At 43.7% G+C, this 13580-nt stretch overlaps 1 protein-coding gene across 2 annotated transcripts in view; it reads left to right on the top strand.

Moving 5' to 3' along the window:
* The first annotated feature begins 617 nt into the window (after nucleotides 1-617).
* Nucleotides 618-13580, top strand: part of zbtb16a (zinc finger and BTB domain containing 16a) — a 154545-nt gene continuing 141582 nt past the window's right edge. Inside the window, exons 1-2 of one of the 2 annotated variants that reach the window (XM_078265677.1) lie at nucleotides 618-818; nucleotides 4173-5496. In XM_078265677.1, the coding sequence (XP_078121803.1) occupies nucleotides 4262-5496 (1235 nt within the window). In that variant the 5' untranslated portion in view covers nucleotides 618-818; nucleotides 4173-4261. Of the gene's footprint in view, nucleotides 819-867; nucleotides 1622-4172; nucleotides 5497-13580 lie in introns of those variants that run through there. The other variant, XM_078265678.1, reaches the window with a different exon arrangement.

Below are 13580 nucleotides of genomic sequence, written 5' to 3'. Positions count from 1 at the left end.
AGCATCTTTGGAATGTATCTCCTGTAGTGGAGGATGGATCAGCTGCAGATAATCTCTGCATTCACCTTTGCTGTGCTCTACAACGCTACTACTGTACCTATAGTTTCAACGAATACTGTAGATTGAAAATGGTTAGAGGGGGCTTTTTTTCCTTTGCAATCAAACGGTACAGTCAGCTGTTCAGAGACACAATACAGGCATACATGTCTTAGGGGGTTAGTCCATGGATTTCAGTATCCTCTTAACATCCACTCATAGTTTGCAAGAATGAGCGACATTTATCCAGCAACACAGGGAAGACAGATACATGTAGGCCTACACAATAATAATAATAATAAAAAAGAAGCACAGAAGAAGAAAAAAAACAACTAGTGTTCCCATTTAAATATACATTTACATAAATGGTTAGAGGGGGCTTTAGGAGTAACCATATTGATTTTTCCTACAGGTCCACAAGTCTGCCCCTGGCTGGAGTTTGAGAAACAACTGTAGGCTGTGTGCATTCAAACCGGTGGAGTGAGGGCAATGTCGCTCACCTTTCACTGTCATACTGTAACACAGCCGTTTGACATGAGACAGCCCCCTAGGTGTCTCACTTCCTTAGTGTTTGTATGGCTGGAGCGCAGCTCGAGCCGGCTGCCCGCCTGCCTGCTGCTCGTCTGTCTGACTGGCTGCGTTGACGTCAGCGCCGTGTTGATTTGCTAAGGCGAGAGAAGAAAGGAGTTAGTGCGTGTTGAGAGAGCGGGTACTGCGAACTGCCTTACTATGCTGTAGCCCCACTCCCCCTACACTATACGGAATCAAAACGTGCAACTTAGGTGAGTACCAATCCGGGCTAAACGCAGCTGCAGTTTCCCGGCGACAAGTGCCAGACCCGCTGCTCTGCATGCGTCTACCACTGTTTTCTCTGTGTACTTTCATTCACCATGTGGATATTTTGATGCATTTATAACGCTGGGGCATCGTTTTTTTGCTTGTCCCCGTTCAACCTCACGCTGAAGTTAACAGTAAACCGCGACTTTGGCACGCAAGTTGGATCCGCGCACCGGAGTGCTGGATGAAAACAAGTGTTTTTCCTGATTGCGCTGCAAGGTGTTGAAGTTTACCTTAACACACGGTAGACAATTTTTTAGAGATGTTAAGGTGGACGTAACCCCCCCCCCCCCCCCCCCCCCTCCCTTCTCTCCTCTCTCTCTCGCTCTCTCTCTCGCTCTGTCGCTCTCTGTCTCGATCTCTCTCGGTCTGGTTTAGTATTCTGGAGATCGCAGCTAGAGGACGTGAGGTCTGGCTGTTTCACCGGGGAGACAGACAACATATGACGCCCCGCTCCATGTGACTTTTTACTGGAGAAATCGCGTTTGCTCGTTTTGATGGAAAATTGTGCAATTTTGTTAGACAGCGACACTGTTGCCCGTCCCTTGTGTCTCCAGGCGCACACCAGTGTCGCTCATTTAGCCGTGATGTCGTCATGATGAGGACTGTGGACACTGGTCTTTTACACTGGAAAGCAAACCCAAATCCAGTCACTGTTACAGTCCCACTACAATTGATTGACAGGCAACTAGATGTCTGATTGGTGACCGAGAATCGATTAGCAGGAGCACGCGCAGCACACTGTGAGGTGGGGAACTGGTAACAGATGCAATAGCAAATTGATTTGTTATCGAGACTGTCCCCCTCCCCTTTCACTCTTTTTGCTCTTTATCCTTTAGGTGTCTTTCTCTACATCATCCCTCCTTCTCATCAATTGCAAAGAGCCAGTGTTTGAGTATTTCGTTCAGCCACAAACACCTGTGCGTTGATCAGAGGAGAGCTGGCTTGAATCGGCGAGAGATTCTGGCAGCTGTCTGTCTCGTGTAGGCTACTTTTTTATTTTTTTTAGCACGCTCTAAAAAAAAGATGCCTCTGATTGTCCCCCTTAGGGACGTTGTGCCGTTTCGCTTTCTCCACATTTGTGTCTGTCAGTGTGGCTCGTGGTCTGGAATATTGAACGCTGTTTATTCTTGTTGTGGCTGGGTCGCCAAGGCGCGCTATGGCAGACAACTCGTGATCACATTGATTATGCTGCCTTCTTTACTGTGAAGTCGGCCCAATGTGCTTATTGTCAGCGCTCTACATTGTCCTCCAGCGAGAGAGAGAAAATCTCTCCTGGCTTAATGTACTTAATGTAGTGCGTGTTGTTTTGCATAATGCATATAACGCGCTGTATAATTTGTCTGGTGCGGCTGGCCCAATATTAACGCCGATGTCTAGACGCACGTACTGTAGCCCTGTCCTTTTTTTTAATAATAGAGAACTAACAGACGCGATAAAGTCCCCCCCCCCATCCCCAAAAAAAAAAGAAAAAAAGAAGCAACTTTACATTGTGTCCCAGGGAAGCCACAGCTTGGCTGAAAGCCCACAGAGCGCAACAAGCATTGATCATTTACGGGGGCCATAAATCGCAGCTATATTGGCATACCTCTAATAAAGATAATGTCGGGGTTTTAGGCATGACCTCTGTTGACTGGAAGGCTGAGCTCAGCTAGACGAGAACCTGCGGTTTCATCATGACCTACCTCCCTATATCGATTTTATCAATGAGCCGACAAAAACAAACTGTCCAGTGTCCCAAATGCCTGCAAGACTATTTATTTATTTCCCAACACAAACAATAGCTGCCAGCATCATTTAACGTTTGCATGTTTTGATGTATAGGCTTCTGTGATTGGAGCTTTTTTTAAGTGAGCTTGCATATCTTACTGCATTATCATTATCATCATTACTGATTTATTTATTTTAAAGAAAAGTCGTCGTCTAGGTGGAAGACTGATGATACATCCTCTTTTTTTTCTGTGTCTGAGTGTGTATTGTTCTTAAGTGTGGGGAAAGGAAAATAACTTCTCTTTTTATTTTCTCACTTTTGAAAAGAAAAATTAAGCTCCCCGGAAATTAAATTGAAGATTCTGAAAATGAAAGTTAAGCTTCTGAAATGAAGATTCTCTAAACAGAAAATGATGAACAGAACTCAGTGAAAATGTGTCATTGTCATAGGCATATTTGCCATATACACTGAATGAAAATTGAGTAGATAAAAATTGGACATCAATGAGCTCATCCAGGATGTGGGTCAATGGAGGCAATTAGCCGGTAGCCATTCATTTAGAGTTTATGTAATGGCAACAATGAAGAAAGCATTGTCTCAGTGTATAGGTCATGATGATAGTTGAATGATTGTGTTAACAGTGATCACAGAGACAATCATTCATTTAAAGGACATCTATTGGGGAGACTATTTAATTTAACCCTCTTTTCATCAGTTTAGAGTCGGTGGAAGTATTTGGTAGATATGAGGTGGAGCAACATGTTGCCCTGTTAACTTGGACCAAACGAGTTAAGTAGTCACGGAGACAGTCATTCATTTGGATATTCAACATTAGTGACTGAGAGCCGAGCAGGGTGTTTGGTGCTGCAGTGTTGTGTTCTTTTGCCTCGTTCTGCTTTCCTTTCCATCCATTTCTGGCCGCTGCTCCCAGCTCCCGTCTGTGCTGGGAATACTGAGTAAGATGCTATTTAATTTCAGAAAGGCTGCTGACAGCCTTTGTGAGCCAAGCAGCAGTGGAAAAACCACAACTCACACTTGTTTAACTGTGTGTACATCCCCATCAGATAACCAAATGAAGACATCTTTTTAACATAACATATGTTGGACTGATTGGTATGCAGGGTGAGCCTGTTGGACGGCTCACAAATTGGCTCTCTTCAGAAATCTACAGTTAATACTCTCTACTGGTTTGAGAACAATGCGACTGCACAGTTTACCATCCCTGCAGGATGTTTGCTGTTGAAACTCCACTGGCTTCACACTCTCCATTTACAAAATAAATTGTGGTTTACTTTAAATACATGTATCGACAAATTCATTACTTTTCTTTACAAACTGTAATTAATAAATTTGCCTTGTATATTTTTTTGAAAGATGATTATTTGGGGATCTTGACTTCATATTCATGCATTGTTTTGCATTTCATTAAAGAAGAACATTAATCCATATTGAAGAACAAAAAAACGAGGATTGCATTTCTTGGATTTGGAAGTGTAAAGACTAGTGGATTTGTTTTGCACATCATTTTTGCTCTTGCTTCAAAATTTACCAGAACTGATTTTTATTTTCATTCTGTCTCTCCCTCCAGGTTTCATCTTGTTTACAAAGACGGCTAAAAACACTGCTGAGCGGAGAAGGCGAGCCTCATGAGTCGGCCTCGTGGTTTGCATCGACATAATGGATTTAACTAAAATGGGTATGATCCAGCTCCAGAACCCCAACCATCCCACTGCCCTGCTGCAGAAGGCCAACCAGATGCGTCTGGCCGGGACTCTGTGTGACGTGGTCATCATGGTAGACAGCCAGGAGTTCCACGCTCACCGGACTGTGCTAGCCTGCACAAGCAAAATGTTTGAGATCCTCTTCCACCGCAGCAGCCAGCATTACACCCTGGACTTTCTTTCACCAAAGACTTTTCAGCAGATTTTGGAGTATGCTTACACTGCCACGCTCCAGGCCAAGGTGGAGGACTTAGATGACCTTCTGTATGCAGCAGAGATCCTGGAGATTGAATACCTGGAAGAGCAATGCCTCAAGATCCTGGAAACCATCCAGTCCTCAGATGAGAATGACGTGGAGATCAATGTTAATGACGGGAGCACGGAGGAGGATGATGAGCGCAAAGGCCACAATGGAGCCAAGAACTCCAAAAAGCATTCCATGGAGAATCCCTATCAGTCAGGTACCCAGCAAGTCGCCATCATGGCTGGCATGGTGGACCAGAGTCCCTCGGTGTCTACATCCTTCGGTGTCTCCACCCTGAGCCCCACCAAAGCTGCTGTGGACAGCCTGATGAGCATCGGCCAGTCTCTGCTCCAGCAGGGCTTTGGGGGTGAGCAGCTCCACGGCAACTCCCACCACCTGATGACTGAGATCAAGACCGAAATGATGCAAGTGGACATGGGTGGCAACGGCCATAACAGCCCTCCAAACATGGAGTCCAGTGCATCTAGCAACGGAGAGCGAAGTGGGGAGGACAGGAACCGAGACGGTCCAGGAACACCAACCAGGAGCAGCGTAATCACCAGTGCACGCGAGCTACATCACGTCCGCGATGATGGCATGGGCGACCCTCAAGCTGATATCAGCCAGATGGGGCTTGAAGCAATGGCGGGAATGGCGGAGAAACATTTTGCCTCGATGTACTCCCTACCTGTCAATCATAAATCAGATGGCATCATGTCCATGCCGGCATCCATGGCCTCCTCTCTCCCCATGTCCCCAGCCCTGGCAATGTCTATGGACTTCAGTGCCTACGGGGGACTCCTGCCTCAGAGCTTCATCCAGAGAGAATTCTTCAGCAAGCTCGGGGAGCTGGCAGTGGGCATGAAACCAGACGGCAGGAACCAGCATGAACGATGCAATGTTTGCGGTGCAGAACTACCAGATAACGATTCTGTAGAGCAGCACAGGTAAGCCAAGTTTTATTTTGAGTAGCTGCTTGCATATTGTTTTAGCCTTGAAATGTATGGACCTTTTCAGCCTTTCAGCACAATTTCTTTTCAATGAATCACATTTGTCATTTGGCCTCAGAATTACCAGAACATCCTTACTACTAATACACATTATTAACATGATTTATTTGGGTAACAGGGACTCATTTATAAGGCTTCCCCAGGTGAAAGTCACCTGTTTTTGACTGAGGAAAAAAAAATCTTTTTAAGGCTTGGTTTGTGGAGAATAAAAAAAAATTAGTAGTTCTGTTTATAAGTGACGTAAACCTTAGTACAGACACAAACCTTAGTTCTGTGTGGCTCAGGCCCAAAGATCCACTACCAGGTGACTGCTGTTGTAACATTGTCTAAGACCATTAGTCATGCCTTACAAGATGTGGGTGGCAGCTATCACACACTTACCAAAGTGGTACCCCCTCATCCTGGACTCAACTCACCTCCCCTTTCCCATAACTGCACAAGGGGGGCCCTTATTAGCTTGATAATTAGAGTAGATGGTCTGCCCAGGAAATAAGGGCTGGACCTAGGCTTTGAGACAAGGAGGTAATTCTAGGACAGGGGAGTGGCAGTCAATCAGTGCAGCGCTATTTTAGTCAATGTGTATAAATAAATGAAGGCCTGGAGACTTTACCAAATAGTTACTGTAGACCCTCTCAAAAGTGTCATTGTATATGTTATGTCATTGTATATATCTCTCCATCTGAAATTGCATCAGCCCAGTCAGCGTTCAAGCACCTCGCAGAATGTATAGTTGCATCACTTCTTTGTGGATTTTCTCTTACTTGAAGGCCACCTTTTTACCCTGTAATGTTTGCTTAAATCAATAGGAATGCACAATGGTTAAAGTTCACTTGAGGTTTTGAATCCCATCAACCATCCCCTCGTACTTGAGCCGGTATCTTGTTTTCCATGGCTAAGAGACAAGAGCTGAACTTATTCAGTCCAAGCTGCTCTGTTTATAAATCTGTGTATCAATGTGTCTTAAGAAAATACTGATATTACAGAATGGCTTTTACACCAAAGAGAAATGTCCTTGTTTGCAGCCTTACACCAGGTGTTGTGCAGTGTTCTTGACTCCCTTTTATATGAGAGGTGAAGTCAGATACTTTGTAGTGTTTTGGTGTTGGCAGTTGGTAATGTACAAATGTGTGTGGCCTTCATGATGAGTGCTCATTATTCATTGAATAATACTTGCATGGACTGACACTACGCGTCCGTCTTTTAAACTGCAACTGTGGAAGTAAATTTCGTGCTGCTTTTGATCAGTTCTTCCTAAGCTGGTTTTAACAACGACTTTAACATGCACTATAGCTTCTGTGTAAGACGCTGTGATGCCGTCTCACTGCGTTAAAGGACAGGCTACATTAGTCTCTGTCTTGTGAAAAGTCTGGCGTGTGAAATGGTTGCCTGTGTTTCAAGAGGAATTTCATCAATTCGCTCAAGCTGGGAAATCTTGTATCAAAGGAGATTTCCAAACCGTTTCATGCATTGATCTTCCCGCTTCTCCCCATAGCATACTAATGGGTTAATTTAGACTGGTTGATACACCGACACGACACTGTTTAATATTGTACACGCTGTCCTGACGGCCTCCTGAAGTGTAGAAATCAAACATTACATCATGCGCTGTCTGCTTTACCATCCGCACATGAAAGGTCTGCTGTGCTACCCTGAGATGCTTGATAATTCAGACGCTCCTCGTGTCCTTACAAATTCCAATGTGGGTCATTTGATAGCATATCAGGTCGATGCTTTTATTTTTTTTCTGTGCAGCCTGTCAATCTGCCTGATTCTTTTGATGTGAATACAAGATGTTTTATTTCAGACGTGCGGACTCGTGTTCCCTCTGACTAATTGCACATCATTTCCCCACAGCCACTGTGTCAGGGTCACCGCTGCCTCTGCAACAAACACATAAAAAAAGTTGGCAGAGTTCACTTGGTGCATGCAGGTCAAGTCAAACATGAGTGTAATTGTTTCCAGATGTGGCACAGGTCGTTGGTGTGAGGTGTCTGTGTGTGCACGTCTATGTTAAAATGAACGCACCAGAAAGTACCCACTTCCTGTATAAATTTAGTCTCTGCTCTCTTTCATTCCTCTGTGGCCTGGATTGTATCATAAAAAAACACCCAACCCAGACTAAATACATTGTATATTGTGTGAGGAGTACAGAAATGTATGCCGATCATATGTGTAAGCACAAGCGATGCTACCTTGAAGTAGGGCTGGGTATCGAAACCTCGACACTTTTTCAGACAGATCAAAATGATCAATTGATTGGTCATTAAACGTCAGATTTGTAATTATTTCTTTAACAGAGCTCCACAATGATTTGCCAATTTTAGACTACTTTCCTTAGGTTAAGTTAGTGTATGGCTACTTGTGTTTATATTAGAGAACTTTTGCTTAAGTAAGGTTTCAAAGACAGTAATGAAACTGAGGTATTGTATTGGCCCTAGTACTGAAAGATTTCAAGTGCAGCCCGATCTTTAAGTTGCCTTCCAAAGAAAAGTATGAAGCTTAATGAAAGGCTGCACATTATTCTGTAGTTGTCCTATAGGTTGACTGAATCTAAGCAATCCCACAACAACTCCCCCCCACCACCACCATCACTTACCCACTGACAACCCCTAGATTTATTTCGTAAAGGAAGCCCAGGGTGACTGTTACTGCTTTAGGGAGACAGAATTACAGCAATATTTTAGTAACCCTTGCACTGAGAAAATAATCAACACAAGAAGGGCCTGAGTGATTATTGGGAAAATAAATGCATGATGCAGGGGGCTAATTCTGCAGGGGAAAGAAGGGACTCCACTGCTTGGTATTCCAAACACAGCATCCAATTCACGGGAACTAGCCTTGGGTTTATCTCTTTCACTTAATCGTCCATTCTCATGCAAATGACTGACCCTCGCTGTAATGTACATCACATAAGTGAAAAGAGAGCCTATTTTAAAGGGGAGCTTTTCCAGCATATAGCCGTTAAACATTACTGATAACCGTTGATGCTTTAACTCTTTTCATAATACAGCCTGGGTTTTTTGAAGGGGGGAAGAAGGGGGACCATGAATGAGACTATACAATGAATTTCGGCCTCTCCTCGCTGTTTTTCATCATGTTATGCTTAGTATTGATGAAAGTATTGGGGTACAAGGTGGGAGTGGTGGAGATAATCACCCCTGCATTAACCTCCGCACACGCACACACTCATGCGCCTATTACTTTTAACACACATTTCCCTCAGCGGCGGCGGCAGCAGCAGCAGCAGCAGCCAGCGCTCACTCTTCCATTTCCTCTCCTTTTGTGGCAAAGGGGTATGGAGGGCGCTCTAATACCCCGGGCCCCAGGTGTTTAAACAGTGGGCCCAAGGCACTTATCTGTGCATATCAGAGTGGGACAGATAACCCTTGGCGCTCATCCTCAGTAAACCAAGAGCAGATTGAGCCAGATAGGGGGCCATAGCGTTTGTTGCAGGTGATAACGATGTATGCACACACATACGCCCTGCACGTTGAGGTGAGGCCAGTGGAAGGTGTACAAGCTGTTTCCCTACACACTGACACTTGTGTGCTTTGGCCACTATCAACCATTAACCACTGCTTTTGTACTATACATTAAAGCCACGAGCGAATGGCCACCATGATGACTGCTAATTGTGTAAGTAGTTTAAGATAACGTACAACTAAATGTTTGCAGATGCTGGCTTAAAATAATCTCTACTTGCATAACATTTTATTTAAAAAAAAAATCCCATTTCATCTCTTAGAAAGGCAAACCACCATAATCTTTCAAGGTAACATCACTTCTTCTAGGGCTGAACAATATGAGGAAAGATTGAAATTTTTTGATTATTTTGACTAGTATTGCTATTGCGATATGATTCAAAATATTGGAGGGAATGATCATTTTTGTGTCATTATTGTAATTTATTATAGTGTGATTTTTGCGAGAATCTGTACCAAACAAAGATTTTTTTCTAAAGTCTGTAGGATAGGATTTGTAGGCTGGGACGTCTCTGCAGCACCACAATACTTAATTCAGAATGGTTTGACACACAAAGTATTTTGCCTTTTAATAAATATTAAGGGTATCCATCTACCCTTAATGTTGTCAGATATAGCTTTAGTCTATATCCACGTCATTCCACTTTCTGGATGTCTTTCATTTCGGCCAGATGTCCGTTACCTTCCTTTCTTGGTGTTGGCATTCTAAACTCCGGTGGATTTCTGAGGACTATGGTTAACTGCTCCTCAGATCTCTGCAGGGTAAATCCAGACAGCTAGCTAGACTATCTGTCCAATCTGAGTTTTCTCTCGCACGACTAAAACTTTGAACGTACTCATGGTCCACCAAAACAAGTTCCTTCCTGAGGCTATTTTGCAGAGGCACCATTGCTTCGTGTGGCGCTTAGCACCGCCCAAGACAATTGGGATTGATATAATGAAATGCCAATAAACCAGAACTAAGTTTTTAGATATAGCATGGACCTGAGCATCAGACTGCCCGAGGGTCCGCTTGGGTCTGTGTGACTTTAATTCCGTCAGACATCTGTGGTTGTTGACCAAAATGTATGACTGCACATGACTAGAAAATCTGAATGGTGCTGTTGTAGGTTGTCAGGTAGATTATTCTGCTCAATTTCAGAATTAGTTTCTCTGTGTAAATGAAAAAAGAACAGTGATAGCTGAAAAATTATGGATAATACTGTGTGTTTTGCAGTTGGCAGTCGTTTTCTTCATTGTCTCAGTCTCGCTACCTGAATACAGTACATCACCTTTGGTACAAAATACCTCAAACTAAAACTAAAGCAGTTTCCAGCTTATGATCCTAACCTGTAAAACTGTGCAAGCATTTTACTGCTTCCTGAAAGAAGCCTGTCAACAAAGCATCCATTACATGGCAGTGGATTACCCTCTATTTGAAATCACTCAGTGAGCTAAGTCTCCCCGGCTTGCACTCAGAGGTACAGTACATGTTGGTGTAATAATCCAAAAGCACAAAAAGCCTAACTCCACGAAAACACCTCTCCAAGAAATACCTCAACCACAGACAACAGCAGAGGGCTTATTCAAGTCTGGCTGCCACATCTTGTCTCTTTTTATCCTCACACAGGTGCTTTTTTGGCTCTTATTGGAGGTGCAGTGTTTGTTTATGCCCCTGAGGAACTGGCGCTTTGACCGGGCCCATGGTGATAGCCGCAGCTGAGGCAGCTGCTGGCTGAGGCCCAATTATAGACAGGCTTTAAAAGGCTCCGGTTGAACCGTAAAGATTTACACCGCCATCGCTCTGATCTCAGATCTGGGCTCTGTCCTCACTGTCAGGATAGGGAGATGTATTGATTAAAGACTTAACACAGGGGGCTACATCATGTGGAATGGACTACACACACACACATACACACGCAGACACACACCTTAGTACAGATCAAGCATTTTATTGTCGTGCAGTGTGAGTCATCTTAAATCTGGCGAAGTTGCTTTTTTAGAAGGACTTGAGATGCTTTTTTGAAATGGGATGGAGGGAGGAAAAACAGAAGGGCACCGTCAAGAGAGGTGGGGGGGGGGGGCAGTCTAATATCTAGGCAGTGGCTATGGCAATGGAGGGAGGCGATCTAATCAGTAGGCTGATTAGATCACCTCCCTCTCTGAGATAAGAGTGGAGGGAGGTGCTTGTGCAATAAAAGTTAACAGCTTGACTTGGTGCGACCAGCTGCCTCTGTGTGGCTAACAGCGCTCGGCAGACGTGGCCTTTGCTGATGCGGTCTGGCAGGGGCTGCTATGAAACGAACACACTGAGGCCCCTGTCTTTTGTCCCTGCGGGGGCCTTGTGGTCTGGAGGGAGGGATAAGGATAACATACTGTACTGGAAGTTGGCCTTGTGTGTGTCCATGTGAGCGTGTGGGTTTTTGTTTTTTTGTTTTGTCATGTTGTGGGGGGGGCTCAAGGGGAGTACTAATTACAGCCAGTTATCAGGTGACATGCAAATGTGTTATCAGCCCTAACTTCCTGATGTGTATCTCTACTCCCAGAAGCTGCTGTGAGTGTTGGCAGGGAAAGAGGTTGTACCACTGTTTCTCTGTAAATGCACAGTGAGTGAAATTCAGCAGGGAGAATGATTTAATAGCATTTCTTTCTATTTTTTAAACATTTTACTAGACTTTCAGACCTTCTCCTCTTGGCAGACTTTCTTACTGTATTAAAGTGCATGCATCATTGTCAACTTTCCCATTAAAAAAGGAAAAGTCAATAGAATTAGAATGATCCGGCCCTAAAGCTGAGTGGGTTTTAGTTCTAGTTCATAGAGCCCTGCCCCTGTTCTCCTGGACCTTAACGCTCTGGGTTCTAATCCCATCGATATCCCATTAGCATCCCCTCTCTGGGTCCCCGCCACATGAAAGAAGATGTGTCGGTTCCCCCTCTCTGATTCTATTGCTCTGGCAGACCGTAAGGAGGACGGCCACAATGAGCAAATGTGCTAGAGCCAAAGGGCCAACCTGTGTGTGTGTGTGTGTGTGTGTTTGTGTGTGTGTGTGTGTGTGTGTGTGTGTGTGTGTGAGTGTGTGTGAGTGTGTGTGTGTGACACCGCCACCTCGGAGGCCCCCTAGCCACCCTGGGAAGTATCAAACCAGAGTCCTCCACGGGCTTCCAGCGAGAGAGCTTCTAATTAGCCTCTTTGTTGCCACTTGAATGGTTTGCCAGAGATTGGCAAGGGGCACCAATGGAGTGATACCAGCACGCTAAGAAGCTGGTCATAACAATTACACCCCCCCTCCCCATTCTCTCCACCGTCACCTGTCACAAAGGCGCTCTCAGGTAGGAAACTGAGGCCAGAGCAGCACCATGTGAGCTTTTAATCTAGCTCTTCAGAGCCCATAGAAACATGTTTGCTCAACAAATGCTAAGATAGGGCTAGCTATCTACTCAAAACCCAAATTAAAATCATAGCTTCCAATAATTCATGTTACTGGTAATGCACATTTAGAATGGGTCATTATGCTACTGTTATGCAATATACAAAATATAATTGGCAATGAATGACTAGTGATCCCGAACAGTTTGGATTACACAATGGACGACCGTTCTTGAAGTGGAAATACAGTGAAAACTATTAAGCAGAAATACAGTGAAAACTATTAAGCAGAAATGCAGTGAAAACTATTAAGCAGAAATACAGTGAAAACTATTAAGCAGAAATACAGTGAAAACTATTGGCAGCACGAAAGGACAGATAAGACTTGGTCCAATAATTAGGGGTAATGATAATAATCTGATAAATCGCAATACAAATCTAAGTCAAACTAATTTAGCCTAAACTTGACTTGAAAAACTTGCCTTAACTTGAATCAAATCAGAACTTAACACAGCAAGAATTGTTAATAGACAAAAATACAGATTTTAATTTATCTGGATAATCAGCTTTATATAGGTACCAAATAGTGTAAATGTTTTTTGTAGGATATATACGAACAAGAGTTAATGGCCGTGAGAACACATTGACAGTACGTCAATACTTTTCTTAATATATGTCATAGTATAAAATTATTTAAAAACATTATTAAAATAATTTTTGTTAAGAAAGTAGTCAAAATAATTTCAGTGAAGGACATTAGAGGCAGTGCATGTCCTTTAATGCTACTTAGCAACTAGCATGCTTACTGTTTTACTGGCCACTAGCACCTTTATTAGTAATTAATAATTGTATTCTTTTTAGATTTTATTATTTTTTCACATTTGTTGCCAAAATGCCACGTCTAGCTTGGCATTGTGAAATGTGTCCCTTCGGACACTCTACCGTGGACAAATTTAGGTTGTGACACAAAGAAATCCAAATGGTATTACCAACAAAGACCATCATTGCATTATCACAAAGCAGCCATATCTGCCTGTCAGCCTTTTCCAAATGCCGTCAGGTCTGAACCTGTGGCATCTGACATGCTGCTTGGCGAGCGTCGTGGCTTGAGTGCGATGAATGTCAAGGCGACTTGGAGCTTTAGCGCCGACTGACACGTTTTTAAGCTCCGCTGTAATCCAGGAGGGATCAGT

The sequence above is a fragment of the Sander vitreus genome, chromosome 13, assembly GCF_031162955.1.
Source record: "Sander vitreus isolate 19-12246 chromosome 13, sanVit1, whole genome shotgun sequence".
Lineage (NCBI taxonomy): Eukaryota > Metazoa > Chordata > Actinopteri > Perciformes > Percidae > Sander > Sander vitreus.
Note: the sequence above shows the minus strand (reverse complement) of the source record. Positions and strands in the feature narration are given on the sequence as shown.